The 19490-nt window shown below is 38.4% G+C and overlaps 1 protein-coding gene across 2 annotated transcripts in view; it reads left to right on the top strand.

Annotated features, from left to right (window-relative positions):
* Window positions 1-19490, top strand: part of NDC1 (NDC1 transmembrane nucleoporin) — an 89024-nt gene that overhangs the window by 27133 nt on the left and 42401 nt on the right. For both annotated transcript variants that reach the window (XM_033916939.1, XM_033916937.1), the window contains exons 6-8: window positions 3583-3691; window positions 15509-15560; window positions 17061-17193. In XM_033916939.1, the coding sequence (XP_033772830.1) occupies window positions 3583-3691; window positions 15509-15560; window positions 17061-17193 (294 nt within the window). The remainder of the gene's footprint in view (window positions 1-3582; window positions 3692-15508; window positions 15561-17060; window positions 17194-19490) is intronic.

Below are 19490 nucleotides of genomic sequence, written 5' to 3' on the forward strand. Positions count from 1 at the left end.
CATGGGCCGGCAGTTGAGGCTAACGTGGGCCAGACCCCACCCATCTTTACCCAATCTCCACCCCAGACCCCGCCCCCATTATAGTGCTAATTGCACCTTGCACATCCCGTGCCTCATCTGGAAGCCTTCCCTCTGACATTGCAACGTCAGAGAGAAGGCTTCCGGTTCAGGCGCATGGTGCCCGTAGGAGCCACTGCCCTTGGCTTTGTGCACTGAATCAGTTAGGAAGAGGGAGCTGGCTCGGAGATAACGCCGCATCGATCGCACCGTGGACCGGCGGTTGAAGAACACTGTGTTGGGCCTGATGCACGTGCTGGTCCTGTGGACCGGCAGGAAATTTCTGTGGACTGGCATTGGTCCATAGACCGGTGGTTGAAGAACACTGGTTTAGACCACAGCTGGTTCATATCCACTTAAGGATATAACATAGCATAAATCAGAGTTATATATTAAGTGATCATTATTTTAGGCTAGCTTATTGCTGTGAAGGCTGTCAGCTGTTGGGGTGAGGGAGGAGCAGGGTCATAAATAAACTTTTATTCTGAGTAAATCTAATTTCTCAGAGAAAAGTAGCACCCATTGTTACCACTTCCTAGATGAATTCTTTCCTTATCTGTTTTTTGGGTTTGTTTGTTTTTTTTACAAACATCTGGAAAAGGAGCAACACTTATCACAAAAAACTATCCTTAGGTTGAGAGAACCATTTTAAAGGTCTGGTCCCTTTTCGTCTCTAGCACATAGGGTGTCAGGAAGGATGGATCTTCATATCCTGAGCCTTGCAAAAAACTGGTGAAACTGGTGGGATGATAAGGATGTAAATATTAGGCTTTACCTTCTCATTTTTTCTTCGCATCTTACCAAACTGATCAGGTTCTTGCTATAACTGCTGCTCTTTTAGACTCATCGTTGCCTTTGGTTGGGCAGTTTTTCTGGGTTTGAGCACATGCTACATATTCTTTCTGGAATTCCCCTGGAGGATCTCTTGAACTAGGGCCAGTGATAGCTATAGATACCCTCATTCTGTCGGGGAGTCAGGGGAGATACAAGCATTTGCTATAGAAATACTGAAACTCTGCAGGCTGCACAGTACTCTATACAGGGAAGGTCCACTAGCATATGTTCTGTTCCCCTCTACTGGGAGAGGTTGAAACCCATATGTCTAGACTAGTCTGGTGGGTAAAGAAAATTTAGCAGGTAAGATCAAATGTTTCTTTTATACTGTTTGTATGTATATCATGGGATAAATTTTAGTGCTGCAAAATGGCTTGTACTTATGTATACAGCATATAGCTGTTTCTAGGGCGCAGTTATAACATATTTTATAAAATGCACAAGTGTATGCAGAGACCTTTACACCTCTTTTTTCAGAGCAGGTGATAAATTTTGAAAGTCAGCATTTTGCATGCTATTGGGACAAAACTACTCTGGCTTGGCCCACAATTAGATCAGTTACCCACGCTCATTCCACTACCTTCTGGTCCCACACTGCAGACTGAATTCTCAAGCAAAGTTTTGGGCATCATTATTGACTCTACACTTTCCTTTAATGATCATCTCAACTCTCTGGTAAAAAAATGTTTTTTTAGTCTTCACATGTTGAGGAAAGTGAGATCCTGCTTCCACCAACAACATTTTGCTGTCCTTGTACAATCAATCATTCTTTCTAGACTGGACCATTGTAATTCCATCTATCTAAGTCTAACCAATAAAAATCTTCAAAGACTTCAGCGGATCCAGAACACTGCGGCTAGGTTGATCTTCGGAAAAAGCAAATTTGACCATGTTTCCCCGCTTCTGTCAAACCTTCACTAGCTTCCAGTGATTTCTAGGATTCACTTTAAATGTACCTGCCTAATATTCAAGATCCTACAAGGCATTCTTCCTCCCCTAATTCCACTATCCTGGAATTTTTCAAGACCTGACGCTACCAGATCCGCCCACATACTCAAACTATCTTTGCCCTCGTTAAAAGGCGTCATTTATGCAGGTAAATTAGGGAAATCCCTTTTCTTCAAATTCACTGAGCTTTGGAATAACCTCCCTGCCCCACTGCGGAACCTAGGCTCATTCCAATTATTCCGAAAGCATCTGAAAACCTGGATTTCCCCCAAAATGTAAAGCTATCTATTTAAAATGTAAAGCTGGCTAGCCTCTTCATAACCTCTAATTTCTTATTATGTCCTTCCCTCATTTATTGAATTACCTGTAAACCGTGTCGAGCTCTATCTTTATGGAGATGATGCAGTATACAAACTTAAGGTTTAGTTTAGTTTCTCTTCCTCTCTCTCTTTTTTTTCTCTCTTTCTCTTTTTTTCTATCTCTTATTTCTCTCTCTCCTCTCTTTTTTTTCTCTCATTTCTCTCTCTTTTTTCTCTCATTTCTCTCTCTTTTTTCTCTCTGTCGTTTTTCTCTCTTCCTCTCTTTTTTCTCGCTTTCTCTCTCTTCCTCTCTCTCTATTTTTTCTCTCTCTCTTCCTCTCTTTATTTTTTTCTCTCTCTTCCTTTCTCTCTATTTTTTCTCTCTTCCTCTCTCTTTATTTTTTCTCTCTCTCTTCCTCTCCCTATTTTTTCTCTCTTCCTCTCCCTATTTTTTCTCTCTCTTCCTCTCCTTATTTTTTCTCTCTTTTTCTCTCTCTTCCTCTCCCTATTTTTTCTCTCTCTTCCTCTCTATTTTTTCTCTCTTCATCTCTCTATTTTTCCTCTCCTCTTTTTTCTCTCCTTTTTTCTCTCTTCTTCTCTTTTTTCTCTCCTCCTCTCTTTTTTCTTGCTCTATTCCTCTCTCTCTTCTTTTTTTCTCTCTTTCTATATCTCATTCTCATTAAAAAGCGTCATGTATGCAGGTAAATTAGGGAAATCCTTTTTCTTCAAATTCACTGAGCTTTGGAATAACCTCCCTGCCCCGCTGCTGAACCTAGGCTCATTCCAATTATTCAAAAGCATCTAAAAACCTGGCTTTTCTCCAAAACGTAAAGCTACCTATTTAAAATGTAAAGCTAGCTATCCTCTTCATAACCTCTAATTTCTTATTAGGTCCTTCCCTCATTTATTGAATTATCTATAAACCGTGCCGAGCTCTATCTTTATGCAGATGATGCGGTATACAAACTTAAGGTTTAGTTTATTTTAGCTTACTTTATAAAGGCACATAAGGACCTATGTTGCACTTAGAAAATTTGTGTCTTTTATACTTAGGCATCCTGTTGTAAAATCAGGACCATAGTGCAGTGGTTCTTAAACCTGTCCTGGGGGATCCCCAGCCAGTCAGATTTTCAAGATATCCCTAATGAATATGCATGAGGCAGATTTGCATGCCTATCACCTATTATATGCAAATCTGCCTCATGCATATTCATTAGGGATATCTTGAAAATCTGACTGGCTGGGGGACCCTCCGGACAAGTGTAAGAGCCACTGCCATAGTGCAATCAATTTGCTGTACATTCAAAGTGGGAGAATCCTAGAAGCACAATTTTAATCTATGTAACCTTTGGGTCTGCCAGGTGGACAAGTAGCTTTAATGGTTTAGGTACACAACTCATTTTTCCATTGAAAATGTGGTAATTTCTTTTTCTTTTCTTTTTAGCAATATAAATATTTGCGTTTCAGACGGTCTTTGTCTCCTTTGATTAAACACAGTTGTGTGGAGTCACTGTATCTTGTTAGGAACTTTTTCGTCGCATACTATTTCTTAGGTGAGCATTTTATCTGTTTATTACCTGTATTAAAACCAACAAAAATGTTATGCATCATTTAATATGAAATGATTGCTCTTTGTAAAACAGATGGAACGCCGCAGAATACCAGGTCCAACCAAGCCTGGTTTCGGGAGTCAGGAGCTCCTCCCTCCTTCCAGCTGACTTGGATTTACGCCATTGATTTTTAAATTATGGGTTCCTGAGGAAGGGACGTGTTCCCGAAACCAGGCTTGGTTGGACCTGGTATTCTGCGGCGTTCCATCTGCCTTGCTTTTGTACCCCTGGACGATAGATGAAGACTCATTGAAGCTAAGTCTGCTTTTTTCATTCTAGGTTTGGGAGTTGGCTGGGGGGTTTCCCAGAGTGGTGGCTGTGACTGAATTCACCTGTGTTCACTGTTTTTTATGGTGGTTGTGTTATTTTTGATGTAAAGGACACTAAGGTACCCGATGATGGTCTGTAGGTGGGGGCTTGGTTGCCTCTACCCTGTTGTGTGAAGCGTTGGAGGATTTCTCTCGTCGCTGACCCCTCACACTGAGGGTACCTAATTCTATTAAACTCTTTAAATTTAATGATGTTATTTAATCACAGAGTCGTTTTCGGCATTGCTGAACCACTCTCGAAACCTTTGGACCATTTTTGCCTTATTGTTGGTCTCTTTTGAAGTTTCTTTGGCAATACTTTTTTTGGAGTTTTTTGCTTTGTAAAACTAAAGCAAAAAAAACAGATAATTTCAGAATTGATCTATGTATATACAAAGTATGTTTTGCAATTCGTATGCTCAGTACCAAACTCCCCCTTACACTGTGTGATAATACATTGTACAATTGGCTAACACACTTAATCCCTCGGAAAAGGAGTCTGACCTGGGAAAATATAACCCGAATAGAAAAAATTCTTTAAATAATGGACATCAGTATGAGCCCTTGGTGAGTAAACGGAAACTTATGGCTTGGGCCATGTCTCATAGGTGACCAGCACTGGACTGAAGTCTAAATGAGAACTGCCTCATACATCATTTAGTCCTTTGCAAAGTTATCAAACGTGGATGAAATCACACTCCCAGGAAAAAAAGTTTAAATCAGACCTGCACACCGAGGGAGAAAGGATAGAGAAAACACAATAAATACGTACACTCCCTAGAAACCAACCCAATAATAGATAAAATGTAATATAATATTAATATGATATAAAGTGCAAAAGAGATAAATAGTAAAAGGGATTAAGTGTGTTATATTGGATTTCATTGTTTGGACTCTATTGGCTATTGTCCAAAAGAGTTATATTTTTGTGCTGTTTTGATAATACATTGGCCATTGGAAACATGTTGTAGAGCTAAAGATGATAAAAGCAATTAATTTTTTTTTTTTTTTTAAATGTAAGAAATCGCACAGTTTTGGCTTCTGTAGTTCCTAAAAGTGGATATTATCAAAAAAAGGTAAAATGTTTGTCATAATCTAAAAAGATATTCGAGGGCGTGGCTTGGACGCGAACGATGACGGTTGGATGAAGAAAGAGCTCCGTACAAACAAGCTTAATTTCAGAAAAACTACAAAAAAAAAAAACGTTCTTAATGGTATAATAAATTGGAATTTGCCTTTTTGATTAAGTTGAAGAGATATTTGAAGAGGAAAATCGGAGAAAGAGGTGCCGTTTTCGTTTGTTTACTGGGAAGCGAGGTGTGGAGAGCTGAATCCATCTCAACGGCAGAGGCAGCAAAATCGGGTCCCCCAGGCAGAGGCGGCAAGATCAGGACCGCTGACAGAAGCGGCAAGATCGGGTCCCCGCTGGCAGAAGCGCCAAGATCGGGTCCCGCTGACAGAGGCGGTAAGATCGGGTTCCCGCTGACAGAGGCGGCAAGATTGGGTCCCCCAGGCAGAGGCTGCAAGATTGACTTTTAAGTGTTGCCAGGGAGGGCTGGTCCGGGACGCCGTGAGGCCAGGGAGACTTTCCTTCCCCTACTCTTTAGCACGATCAAAGCTCTCTGGCGTAGAGCAGGAGGAAAGATTTCCCGAAGGTGGGGGTTTACAGACGGTTGCTCGGTGCACCACGACCGCGGCCATCTTGGATCGGAAAAGAAAAATTTACAAAGTCTGGTTCTACCGATGAGCTGCCTAGTGACAAGGATAAAGGTTTTTTTTTTTTTTTTTGCCTGATGCCTGTTTAAACTAAGGAAATGGGCTGCTTTGAAATAGCTGTCCTCTGCTGGAAATGAGGAGAGGTCTGCAGTGAAATTTACTTGGCAACGGTTTTTTTTTTTTTTTAACTATTTCCTTGCTGCTAATTTCAAAAATAAACTGTGAAGGATCAGTATAAATGTCAATCTATACTGCTGTAATTCAAGAGATTCAGATATAAGAGACTGTAGGTTTTTGGGCTCTGAGAAAGGACAAATAAAAGGAATGGTAATTTCTTTGACCTGAAGAAAAGTGACATTAAGGCAGTTGAGAGAAACTGAAATACATATACATGCACATTGAAAGATTAAAGTAAATATATTGGATGGAATATTGCTCTCTCCTCGTTAAAAGCTGCGATTGGGCTTGTAAGAGAAGAGCTAGAAAAGAAGGCTGCAAATTTTTTCAGGCTATATACCAACAACGAGTTTGCAATAGAGCCTAAGACAAATAACTTACAGTTGTTTTAAGAATACTGAGACTGAGATTGGGCTTGAAAGAGAAGAAAGAGAAAGACTACCGATATTTTTTTTTTCTTCTCACAGCAATAGAACCTAAGACAAATAACTTACAGTTGCTTTAAGAATACTGTAAAAAAAGGAGGTGGCTTAGACGGATGGTTGGATAAACAAACAGCTCCTTATATGCAAATATATTAAAAGAATTACTACCAAATATTCTTAAAGAAACTAAAATATATATTGAAATATGACTTCAACTAAACAAAATAAAGCTGACTTGGGAGCTGGAACATCGGGAAGCAATAAGAGGTCGAAACCAGAGCCAGGTACACCCTCTAAAATCCCATTACCAACAGAAAAAAAATCTGGATGTTATGGAAGAACTAAGACAAATAAAAGAAATTGTCTTAGATAGTAACAAAAAACTACAAAAAGCAATGGAAGATGCTGCAATCCTAACTAAAAGAGTGGACATCACAGAAAATAGAATTTCAACATTAGAAGATATTACAGAACAATTAAATACAGATATGAATCACAGCAAAATCATATGGAAAGAAATAACAGAGATAAAAAAAAATCTTGAAGACAGCCGGAATCGTGAAAGACGGAATAATTTAAGAATAATCGGATTACCTGAAGGAGTGGAAAAGAATGATCCGATTGCATTTCTTGAAAAATTTCTACCTAAAATACTACCACTGAAATTTAAAACGGAATTGGAAATTGAAAGAGCTCATAGGATTCCAACACAAAGAAATAACACTCAAACAGGTCCAAGAACTTTAATTTTCAAACTTTTAAGACACCAACAAGCAATTGAAATATGCCAAATAGCCAAGGAAATCAAAAATCTTAAATGCCAAGATTCAAAAATATACATTGTCCCGGACTTTGCAAAAGAAACAGCAACAAGAAGAAAACAATTCTTAGACATGAGACCACAACTAAGATCTCTAGGAGCTAGATTTGGGCTCCTGTACCCGGCAATTATGAAGGTTACCGTTGCTAACAAAACGCAAAACTTTACAGATCCAAAAAAACTACAGGAATTTATAAATCAACTGGAGCAACCTATGACAATCTAAAGAACAATTAATGGGTTCATACTAAAGACTATTGACGGTTAAAGATAGATCAAAACGGAAAGCAATGGAAAAAGAACACACAAGGATCGAATTAAAAAACCTAAACAACTTGCAACATTCTCCATGGAAAACAAGAAAACTGAAAAATACAAAAATTCTAGAATTCTACTCAGAATAAATAGAATAAACTTAATGGCAGGAACGTAAATGATTTGAAACACATCTCCGAACTCAAATGATGACGAAAAAAGTTTCTTCATCAAACTTAAAAATATACTGATTGAATGCGAAATTTTGAAAGCGGAGTAATAGTGAGAAAGAAAATCATCCTTCAATCACAACGAAGATTTTAAAAAATGAAGTATTTGTTTTAATGTATTTCCGGTTGAAGGTGGTACTTCGGGTTTAATTTTGCGTTTCAGATACATTAAAATGCATTCAAATACGAATATATGAAAAGAATAAATCTGAAACGCAAATATTATGTTCTTTTATTTATTAAGTTGAATTTAGTATCCACAATAGTTCAACCTGGGAATCATATATGGGAGATAAAAGAAGAGTTTTTGGCACAGGACTTCACTCTCGTCTGCACAGGCCTCAGATACTTTAAAATCATAGATGTCTAGAGAATATGCTATTGAGACAGAACTTACAAAAACACTGATGGGAGTGTTAGCTTCTCTTAATTGACAACTCTCTCGTGAATCATAAGAAAATAATGAATATAAGAGACGAGAGGATTCCTGTGCTAGAGACTCTTGTTACAGTTCTGAGGAAAAAGGCTAAATTGGAAAGCTCTTTAAAGTAAAAATAATATACCACCTGAAAAGAAAGGAATAGTAATTGAAATGTTCTTAGATATAATTGATTTAATATAATCATTCTTATGGATTTAAAGATATTCAAATACAGAAAATAATCTTTCAATACATAAGAATGAAAAATTTTTTTACTTATTCTTATAATTAATAATAAAATAAAAGAAAATATACAAAAAAAAAAAAATGGTAGTACTTTAGATAATTATTAATAGCTTGTCGGAGTTATCTAAATCTAACCTCAACCTGCGTATCCAAGTTTTCGTAATTAATAAGGGGGGGAAGGGAGGGATAAGAGGGATGGGAGGGAATAAAAGGGAAATATATAAGGAAATCATGGGAATAAAGGAAAAAAGAGAAATGAAATACTTAAAACATTGGGAAAATATACATAATTTAATACCTGAAAATTTAAAAACAAATGGATATTAAAATTATGTCTTTAAATGTTAACGGTCTAAATCATATGATAAAAAGGAAAAAAGCACTATCATTTTTAAAAAGGCAAGATGCAGATATATGCCTTATACAAGAGACCCACCTTTCACATATAGAATCTAAAAAGCTAGAAGGAGGCTGGGTCAAACAGTGTTTTTTCTCACCAGCTATAGGGAAAAAGGCAGGTGTTGCTATTTTAATTAATAAAAAATGCTCTGCTTCATTTAAACTAAAAGCTTCAGATATTCATGGAAGATGGATAATGGTGGAAATGAATATGGGAAATACTACCATGACGTTAATCAATATATACGCCCCTAATTCGAACCAAAATGAATTCTTTAAAACTCTTCAACAACTGATCATACCACTGGCTACTTCAAATCTTATAGTAGCAGGGGACTTCAATGCTGTAATGGATCCTTTATTAGATAAAAACCCAAGTAGAGTTATGAAATCTATGGGACTAGATAATTTGATTCAATCTTGTGATTTAATAGATATATGGAGAATACTTCATTTTGATGGTCGGGAATTTTCTTTCTGTTCTCATGTTCACAATTCTTTTTCAAGAATAGATTATATCTTTACTTCAAATCATCTTGCACATCAAGTGACACAAGCAGCCATTGATCCAATTATTCTATCTGACCATGGTGGAGTGTGGATCAAAATTAAAACTACAGATCAAAATAATAACAGACCAATTTGGAAAATGGATAATACACTGTTGGTTGACCAAAACTTTTGTGAAAATCTTCTAACAAAAATGAAAGAATTTTTTCAAATAAATGATAATGATGATATTAACAGAGAAACTTTATGGGATGCTTTTAAAGCATCAATTAGAGGACAAATAATTTCTTACTCGGCTTTTCTAAAAAAACAAATTAAAAAACAATTTTTAATCTTAGAAAAAGAGATTAAAAATTTAGAATCAAAACTTATAGAAAAATGGGAATATTCTATTCAACAAGAATTATTAAAATTAAAAGGTAAATATAATGAGATCTCATCTAAGATGATTAGAAAAGATTTATTTTCTCAACAAACATTGTATTATGGTAATTCAAACAAATCAGGAAGAATATTGGCAAACTATCTTAAAGCGAAAAAAAGAAAAACAAAATTAATAGCAATAAAAGATGAAAATGGAAATACATATACACAAATTGAACCTATTTTAAAACAATTCTTAAAATTTTATAAATCTCTTTATTCTTCCGAAAATTATCTAAATAAAGAAAAAGATGGTTTTGAATTTTTAAAAATGTTAGAGGGTCCAAAAATTCCTGAACATATAAAACGAAGTTTGGAAGAACCAATATCACTAAAAGAATTAGGAACAGCTTTGAAGTCCCTTAGAGTTGGATCCGCTCCAGGTGGTGATGGATATACAGTGGAATTTTATAAAACATTTCAAAATTTTTTATTACCCTATTTATTAAATCTCTATCAATATCAGCTCAATAAAGGTTGTATTAAAGGCACTATAGCAGAATCTTTGACTATTGTTTTGCCAAAGTCCAATAAAGATCCCACTTTGGTCTCAAACTATAGACCAATATCTCTAATAAATGTAGATGGAAAATTATTAGCAAAAATACTTGCGCTAAGATTAGCTAAAGCTCTCCCCCATATAATAGGTATGCATCAAACAGGATTCGTTGCTCAAAGACATTCATCTCACAATACCAGATTAACATTCCATATGTTATATTTAACAAAGAAAATGAATGAACCTACTTTTGCAATTTCATTAGACGCAGAAAAGGCCTTTGATAGAGTAGAATGGCCTTTTATGTATCAAGCAATGGAATGGTTTGGTATAGGTCCTGGATTTATACAAATGATACAAACAATGTATAGCTCCCCTTCTGCTAGACTATATATTAATAATACGTTTTCAGAAAAATTTAATCTACAGAGAGGAGTTAGACAAGGATGTCCCTTATCCCCTTTGCTGTTTGATATTGTTTTAGAACCCTTAATATTAGCTATCCAACAAGCTAAGGAGATACAGGGTATACCTCATTCAGATAAAGAATATAAGGTATCTGCTTATGCAGATGATTTATTACTATATCTGAAAAATCCAGAATCCACCATTCCACATCTACTTGAATTGATTGAGAAATTTGGAAATTTTTCAGGATATAAAATTAATTGGAATAAATCAGAGATTCTTCCACTAAATATACATTGTACAAAAGGTTTATTTGATACATTCCCTTTTGTTTGGAAGGAAGAATATATTAAATATCTTGGAATTTTGATAACAAAAACAGTAGATGAAACAATGAAAATTAATGAAAAATGCTTATTACAAAAAGTAACAGAAATGTGCGAGCAATGGAATCCTTTGCATTTATCTTGGTGGGGAAGAGTACAAACGGTAAAAATGATGATTTTACCTGTAGTATGTTACCAAATGGGGATGATACCAGTTTTCTTTCAAGATTCGTTTTATACAAAAATAAATAGGACTTTGACAAAATTTATATGGCTTAATAAAAAACCAAGAATTGCTCTAGCGTCATTACAAAAACCAATTAAGGAGGGAGGGGTAAATTTTCCCAACTTTTATAGGTATCATCAAGCCTATATCTTACGTCATGGTATGTATTGGATCCTCCCAGAACCCACAGATAATATTCCAGACTGGTTTTGGCTAGAATGGAGGCTTATATTTCCATTACGTCTTAATCATGTAATTAGTATCAAGATGCCAAGGTTATACAAAGATCATAAAATATTTATGGATACCTGGAAAACTCTAAAATACATAAGTAATCTTACTCAAATTCCAATTAGTAAATCAACCAACCAAACTATATGGCTAAACCCCAAGATCAAAATTGGCGGTTTTAAAGTCATCTGGAAACATTGGATGATAGCAGGCATCCGCACTCTGGATGATGTAATTAAAAATGATAAATTGCTGGAGTTTTCACAATTGCAACAAAAATTTGGTCTCAATAAAACACAATATTTTAAATGGTTGCAATTGAAGCAATCTATTCAGGAAGGGTTCCCTGAATGGAAAGATCTCGCTAAATATCACAGTTTGGAATTCTTATGTTTCCAGATGGACTCAATAGGTCACAAAGCCGCACAGTGGTATAAATTAATATCCGGATATATAAATAAAAAACCAAAAAATGGTCTTAGAGACATTTGGAGCATTGAGATAAAACACCAAATTAGTGCATCTCAATGGCCACGACTTTGGTCTTGGAGGCTAAAATGTACGGTGTCAGCATCTATGAGACAAACTTGGTTTTTTCTTCTTCATAGAGCTTTTTGGACCCCTACTCGTTTACAAAAAATAGATAGTTCAAGATCTAATAGATGCTGGCACTGTCATATTGAAATTGGGACACTAGATCATCTTTTATTCTTTTGTCCATTTATCTTATCATTCTGGAAATCAATTTGGCCCCAAATTAACAGATTGTTAGAAAATCCGGTAGCCTTGACATATGATACTATATTATTTGGAACAACCATGAGAGCAAAAAGCCAAATTTCATCTAGTAATAACAAACTTTTATTTATTTTAACTGGAATTGCAATACAACAAATTACATCCAATTGGAAACAACACGATAGATTGAATTACATGTTCTGGTGGAATTCGGTATGCCACATATACAAAATGGAACTTGCTATTGCAACACACAAAGGATACATGAATAATTTTAAAAAAATATGGGGACCATTAACCGATTTTTGTAAAGAAGGATAATTTTTCCCATAAATAAAACTTAGAAGACCGTTAACATGATTTCTCTAATGAACTTTTCCCATGATAAGATAATTGTAAAGAGGGAAATGGGGTGGGTTTTTCAATTTTGATTATTACATACTAATTTTACATTTAAAGAATGTATAATAAAATTGATTTATGTATTATTGGTTGGGAAGGAGGGTGGGACAGGGGATTATTATATTAATGTTAAACTTGATATTAATATATTAGTTAGTCAAGTGTGTATTTAAGTTTCTTTTGAGTTAATTTGTAACACTTGTTGTAACACAAAAAAATGAATAAAGATTTAAAAACAATAAAAAGATATTCGAAGCACAAAAAGAGGGTTTCTAGCAAGAACCATTAAGAAAGCTACTAGGATTCATAATAGGACTTTCAAGCTTGTTTTCCATTTTCTTTCCTGTATTGCTATAGCCAGCCAAGTTTATGTGAATAATGGGGAAAGTATATGGAAAACTTTCTCCTGGAATTCTTTTCAACTAGGGGGTGACAGTTGGGTCCAAATTTTGAATTTGGTGCTGAAAATGGCTCAGCAGTCTTTGCTTAAAATGTTCATTTGAAAAAGTTTCAGTTGGTTTTCAGTTTAAGCCAAAATGCACCAAGTGTCTTGGCAGTAATTAAAGGTTTGTGCTTCCTCGCTCCCCCCCCCATCCTGAACTACCATACAATCCTTGGTGCTCTAGCTTTGTTGGGGAAGGAGTGATTCCCAATCACATTTGCAAGGTAAGCTCTGCTCTCAAAACGAATACCACAATCTCTTACAAATCTGCTGCTAGAGGTTGTAGTGGCCATTTTGAGAGTGGTGTCGGGTAAGCCACTAGGGATTATATCTGTCTTGATTATATCTCTAGATAGTCAGGTGGGCTTATCTTGTGATGCCTGGTCCTGTGTTTTTAGTTGTAAACTTTGCCCCAGCCATGTCTCCAAGAATCTTTGCAATTCTGGTTCTGCTACCACTTCAGGAATGCCTGCTGGCTGAAAAAAATCATTTCTCCTTGAGTGGTTTTTGTGATCATCTTGAGCTGGGTGAGCTTAGCTTGCATGTGGCCCGTTCGTATTTCTTCCTTCTTGCTGTTTGTCTTTGCCAGCATCTGTTGATAGCAGCTAAACTCCCTTCTGAAATCTCCCATGCATAGTTTCCAATTCTTGTCCAGGGTCTGCTCTACCAACAATATGACTTCAGCAGTGATTTCTACAGCTATGCTGATTTAATCATTTAGGACAAGGAATTTTGTGGCTTCACTGTCTTTGAATCTATTAATGTATCTATTAATGTTCCCGTCTCCTACTCTCTCCTCCGATGTTTCCTGACATTATCTTCTTACTGCAAACCCAGTTTTGTTCAGGAACCTCCTTTATTTTCTTTGTGTGCTCCACAGATTATTAAGGTATTTCAGTTTTGCTAAGGGGTTTGGGGAGATAAAATGATCCTAAGAACAGGGCAGGTCACTCCTGCTCCTGCTCATCATGTCACATAAGCTCTCGTTTTAGTTTTATTGGGTCTTACGTCTGTGTTTGATATTAGTGAATCATAAATGGCTATGCCATAATTGTAGAAGTATATATATATTCTTCTATCAGAGGAAGGATCTAAGACATAATTCTACAGCAGGGGTGTCCAACCTTTTGGCTTCCCTGGGCCGCATTGGCTGAAAATAATGTTTCTGGGGTCGCGCAAATGCTGCAGCAAGACAGAAGAGGGAGCCGGCAAGATGGTAAACACCCAGTGGCAGCAGAGGAAAACACTGCATCGCCCTTGACCGGGGCCACACAAAATACTTCACGGGGCCGCAGGTTGGACACCCCTGTTCTACAGTGTTTACATAGCCAGTTGTGATTCACTAAAATCAAATACAAATGTAAGATCCGGTAAAACTGAGCAGGAGAGACTAAGGCCCATTTTCTATAAAGGGCACCTTAGGTTAGGCACCAGCAAGCGCCCTACTGGTGCCAAACTTAAGTGTGAAACACTGTTTAAAAAAAAAAAAGCAATTAAGAAAAAAAATGTAGGCGCCTACACTCATTTCAATTTATTATTTCTAGTCTGCCTTTGTCCAAGGCGGATTATAAAAAAATACATGCATAATAAAACAGTAATAATAACATACAGACATTACTGAGCGCCATATTTCATATTACAAATGCTTGATCATGTTGCCTAAAAATATTAAGCTTGAGATTAGGAGGGTGATAATTATTATAACTGTCTACATTCTGCGGAGTAGAGCTACACTTTTGGTGTAGACCTTGTGCCTTTTAGATGGTGTTTGCATCACTCCAGTCTATTTATTCTATCCGAGAGAGTCTCCAGATGATTATATGTGTTCCACAGAGAAGAAGAAAGGTAAGGGGGATAGGATAGACACATTCTAGTACCTGAAGAAACGAGAAGCCTATCATTGTGAGAGGAAAGAATGCATTAGATCAGTGGTCTCCAACTCAAACCCTTTGCAGAGCCACATTTTGGATTTGTAAGTACTGTACTTGAAGGGCCTCAGAAAAAATAGTTAATGTCTTATTAAAGAAATGACAATTTTGCATAAGGTAAAACTCTTTATAGTTTATAAATCTTTCCTTTAGTCTAAGTCTTAATAATAATGTAATTTATAGCTAAAGAGACACATGATCAAGAAACTGTTTTATTTTACTTTTGTGATTATGATAAACATACCTGGCGGGCCACGGGTTTGAGACCACTGCATTAGATCAAAGAGCTCACAGTTTCAGGCTCTAGTAGGGTAGATTGTGAAATAACAGCAGAAAATATTTCTTGCCTAAAAAAGTGTTGGATTCATGGGTTGGGTTCTCGGTGGCATTGGTGAAGACATAAATAGTAACAGAATTCAATAAAATTAATCAAAGAGAGCCATTAGCTATAATGAAGTACGGGAAACCCTGATGTTAGGTGGTGTATAACGTATACCATTAGGAGTAAAAGGCTATAGACTAGATGGTCTAATGGCTTCATCACATTCTCTTTCTTAGCGTATAGATTACCACTGCATAGAATGCCAGGTGTCTGTCTAATTCTAATTAGCTTCTGCCCTTACATTCTAGGTTATATCCCAAGAGCATGGATAAGCACAACAATGAACCTTCAGAGAGATAGGTAAGTGATAGGCTATAAGCATGCATTAAAAATGCATTCACTCCTTAGCATCCTTGCCATATCAGTCCAGAACTTGCTGGTGGTGTGCCCTCCTTTTCTTCCTCTTCACCCTCAGCATGCAGTCAGGGCTCTAGAACAGCAACCTCATGAAGGAAATTTCCATGACCATCTCGTTAAGGGTGTTATCAAATACCTGTTATGGGGAAATGCAATGTTCCCTAAATATCTTGCAACACTCATAAGGTTAGCATGATGGCAGTAATTATCCTTTCTACAGGCAAATCAAACATACATGATATACCCCCCCCAAAATAGGTCATTGCAGCATCACTCTTCAGTTTTCAAACAGGATGGTAATAGAGAGTCAAAATTCTGTATATAAAATGAGTAACTAACATAAAGAGCTAATTTTTTGGGGGTCAAAGCTAACATATAGCCGATCGCAAGCGTTCCCCGATGTCAGCGCTGACATCGGAGGGAGGGCTTAAGCAAAGCCTGCCCTCCGACGTCAGTGCTGACGTCGGAAAATACTTCCGTTCGGCTATTTGTGCGCGGCAGGGCAGGCAGGAAGCAGAAGACAAGCCTCGCGGCTTGAGCTTCGTTTTGCTGAGAAAGTTGCAAAGATGGGCTGGGAGGCAAACACGGAACACAAAAGGGGGGAGGGAGTGCGTTTTGGACACAAGGCATGAACTTGGGAGAGAGGAAGGGAGGGAAAGAGATGCTGAGGTGGGGGAGGGAATGGGTTTTTGGACACAGAAGGCATGGACTTGGGAGAGAGGAAGGGAGGGAAAGAGATGCTGAGGTGGGGGAGGGAATGCGTTTTTGGACACAGAAGGCATGGACTTGGGAGAGAGGAAGGGAGGGAAAGAGATGCTGAGGTGGGGGAGGGAATGCGTTTTTGGACACAGAAGAAATGGACTTGGGAGAGAGGAAGGGAGGGAAAGAGATGCTGAGGTGGGGGAGGGAATGAGTGTTTGGACACAGAAGGTATGGACTTTGGAGAGAGGAAGGGAGGCAAAGAGATGGTTGTGTACACGGGGAATAGAAGAAAGGAGAATTTTTGGTCATAGGGAGGGAGTGAGGTACAGATAGTGGCATACCAGGGTGGGGGGGGGGGGGCGGTCTGCCCCACCCTGGGTTTACGTCCCAAGGGGGTGCACAGCTGGCCACCCTCCAGTGTTGTCCCTAGGCCGGCAAACTGCGGCTCTTTAGCCACTTGAGTGCCACCGCCGCCAACGGTGTTGTTGGCGGTGGCAGCATTATAAAATACTTTCTTTGTGTTTATTTGATTCCTATTCAAGAGAATTACTTTATCTATAGTCAATATAGGCACAGAGTTAAATTTTTTAACATTTTCTAATGGTGGTGTGCCTCGTGATTTTTTTCATGAAACAAGTGTGCCTTTGCCCAAAAAAGGTTGAAAAACACTGATCTAACTTGCCAATTGATTATCTTGCTATTGAGCCTGTGGGTATAAATACAATCTTTGTGTTCTGACAGCAAGGTGCAGCCTCTGGACACACTGAGAACTCTCCTGGATTTATCTTTGTTCTACCATACCTGGTTATGTGGTGTCCTCCTCCTGATCACTTGGTATATCACATGGGTGCTCTTCAAAATCTATGCAACTGAGGTTAGTATTCATGTTCCTGGAATGCAGGTCAAAGCATTCATTTCTTGCATTGTTTTAGCTGAAACCAAACATTTTACAGTAAAATAAAATGATTCCTAGTATCTTGTGCAGACTTTAGGATGCAGTTTACATAATGACATTGTAAAAACTGGTTCTAGAGCAATTCTCCCGAAACCTTTAGCTGATATAACTCAGCTACTTGAACTTTTTCGGCAGTCCTGGGTCATATGAATTTAATGGGGTAGAGGGTGGGGAGCCATACACTTTCTCAAATCCTGAAAACATCCACAAAGATAATACATTAATTTCGTTTTCTTAAACTAGTAGTATTGTGTGATAACAGAATTAATCTTGCTAATAATAATAAGACTGCTGCAGTGTCTATTTTATTCAGTGGGCCTTGCTTCGAGTTGTTGTTATGTACCATTGACGTGTGTTCGCGTCAGGATTTCCCCAATGAATGTGCATGAGATCTATTTGCATGCACTGCTTTCATTGTATGCTAATAGATCTCATGCATATTCATGGGGAAATCCTGAAAACCCAACTGGATTGCGGCCCTCGAGGAGGGACTTTGACACCCCTGTTCTAGACAGATGGGTAATATCTCTATAGCTGTGTGCATCTGTAGAAGGAATCCACTCCAGATTTTTCATTTTGCCTTGCCTGTGCTGTACTTCACTGGGCTCCTTAGCTCCACCTACAGTTATTTCCTTTTGCATGCATGCCTGCAGGAGTGTTCTGCTCTCCCCATTTTATTCAGTGTATTTTTTGTCCCTTTTTCAGGGACTCTGGTGATTGGAGCATTTGTTTTCAGCTCTGCCTACTTTGAGAACACACAGACCATTGGTCTGTAGCTGATGGCTGATCCCACTGGTTACCTGTTAGCCAGCCTGCATAATTTTTTTTGGAGGTTAGGGCTGTCCCTAAAGTGGCTCACCTACGGATAAGCAGAGGTCAAGCGCAGGCTGTTAGACGCCCTTAGGAGACTCGGTGGTGTATTACAGGGTTCCGCGTCTTCTTGCCTCTGCCCGTCCCAGTGCACATTCATTGGTCCGCAGGGGTGGAAGTTCAGTCAGTCAGTCTGACTGGCAGCCCGAAGAACAGCTTTGCAGAAGCATTCCCTGCACCGAAGCAGTGATTCTCTTCTGGCTACTATGAGGCAGGCAACAGCACAGATCTTCAGACAGGTCACAGTGAGTACAGGCTGATACAACCTGTGAGGTAAATCAGAGGAAATTGGAAAGTGGATTTTAAGTGTTTCTGCATGTTCCCCTGTGTTCCCCCTCCCAAAATATCCTAAAATCACTGTTTTTTGAGTTTGGGAAGTGTAAAAAAAAAACCATGATTTTGGCACTAATTTCTTGACGGCAGCCATCTTGGATTTTTTGTGTCTTTTTTTTTTTTCCTCTAAAGCTCCCTGCTTCTCCAAAACTGCAAATTTTGGGCTCTCCTCATGTGGATTCATGCCAGAATTGCGCAGTTAGCACTTTTAGCGTGTCCTTGCGCCATGTGCCACTTGGTGTAGCTGGGGAAGGCGGCAGCGTCAAGCTTAGCCTCTCCCCTGCTGAAGCAGGTGACTAAACGCTCAGCCAGCCTGGGGGGTGGCGGACCCTCTGCAGCCTAAGAAACGCACATTTAAGTCATCTAAGTGTGGCTCCCCAGGAGCCGGACACTTTTGCAGACTTTATGAAATTTTTGTGTTTTCCCCTTGCCCAGTCACATTGCTCCTTTGGATATGTCCTTGACTCAGCCTGTCACTGTTTTTTATGCTGCCTGACCCTGATCTGGGGGATCCTGATGCAGATGCCTCGCTTGCCTACCCCTTCTTTGCAGGTGCAGTTCTTCCCAGGGTGGGAGATAGGGACTGTGTGCGGGATCTACGGATCCCTCTGGGGTTTTGGATCCTGGAGATGATGTGCTTATTTCAGTCTGCGGGTTTGCCCGATCTTCTTTCTGAATCTTTGCAGGATTCACTTTGGTCCACTTCTTCCTCCTGGCTTTGTGGTGTATGTTTGCAGTGTGCTATCTTTCCCTGGCACCCTGAAATGAGCGTTATGGTCTTGGAGCAGCATGATTCTCTGGAGGGCGCTCTTAAAATTGATAGAGCCATGTCATGCTTGTATCCTCTGACACAGGATTGCCAGCAGCTTTTGGGTCAGCCCAGGGTAGATTCTTTGGCTGCACAGGTGACTAAGCGCACCTCTCTACCCAGTGAAAGTAGTGTGATGCTAAAGGATATACAGGACCATTGTGTGGTTGTGGTCCTCTGTAAACTCTTTGACGCAGCTGCTTTA

The sequence above is a fragment of the Geotrypetes seraphini genome, chromosome 12 (assembly GCF_902459505.1).
Source record: "Geotrypetes seraphini chromosome 12, aGeoSer1.1, whole genome shotgun sequence".
NCBI lineage: Eukaryota > Metazoa > Chordata > Amphibia > Gymnophiona > Dermophiidae > Geotrypetes > Geotrypetes seraphini.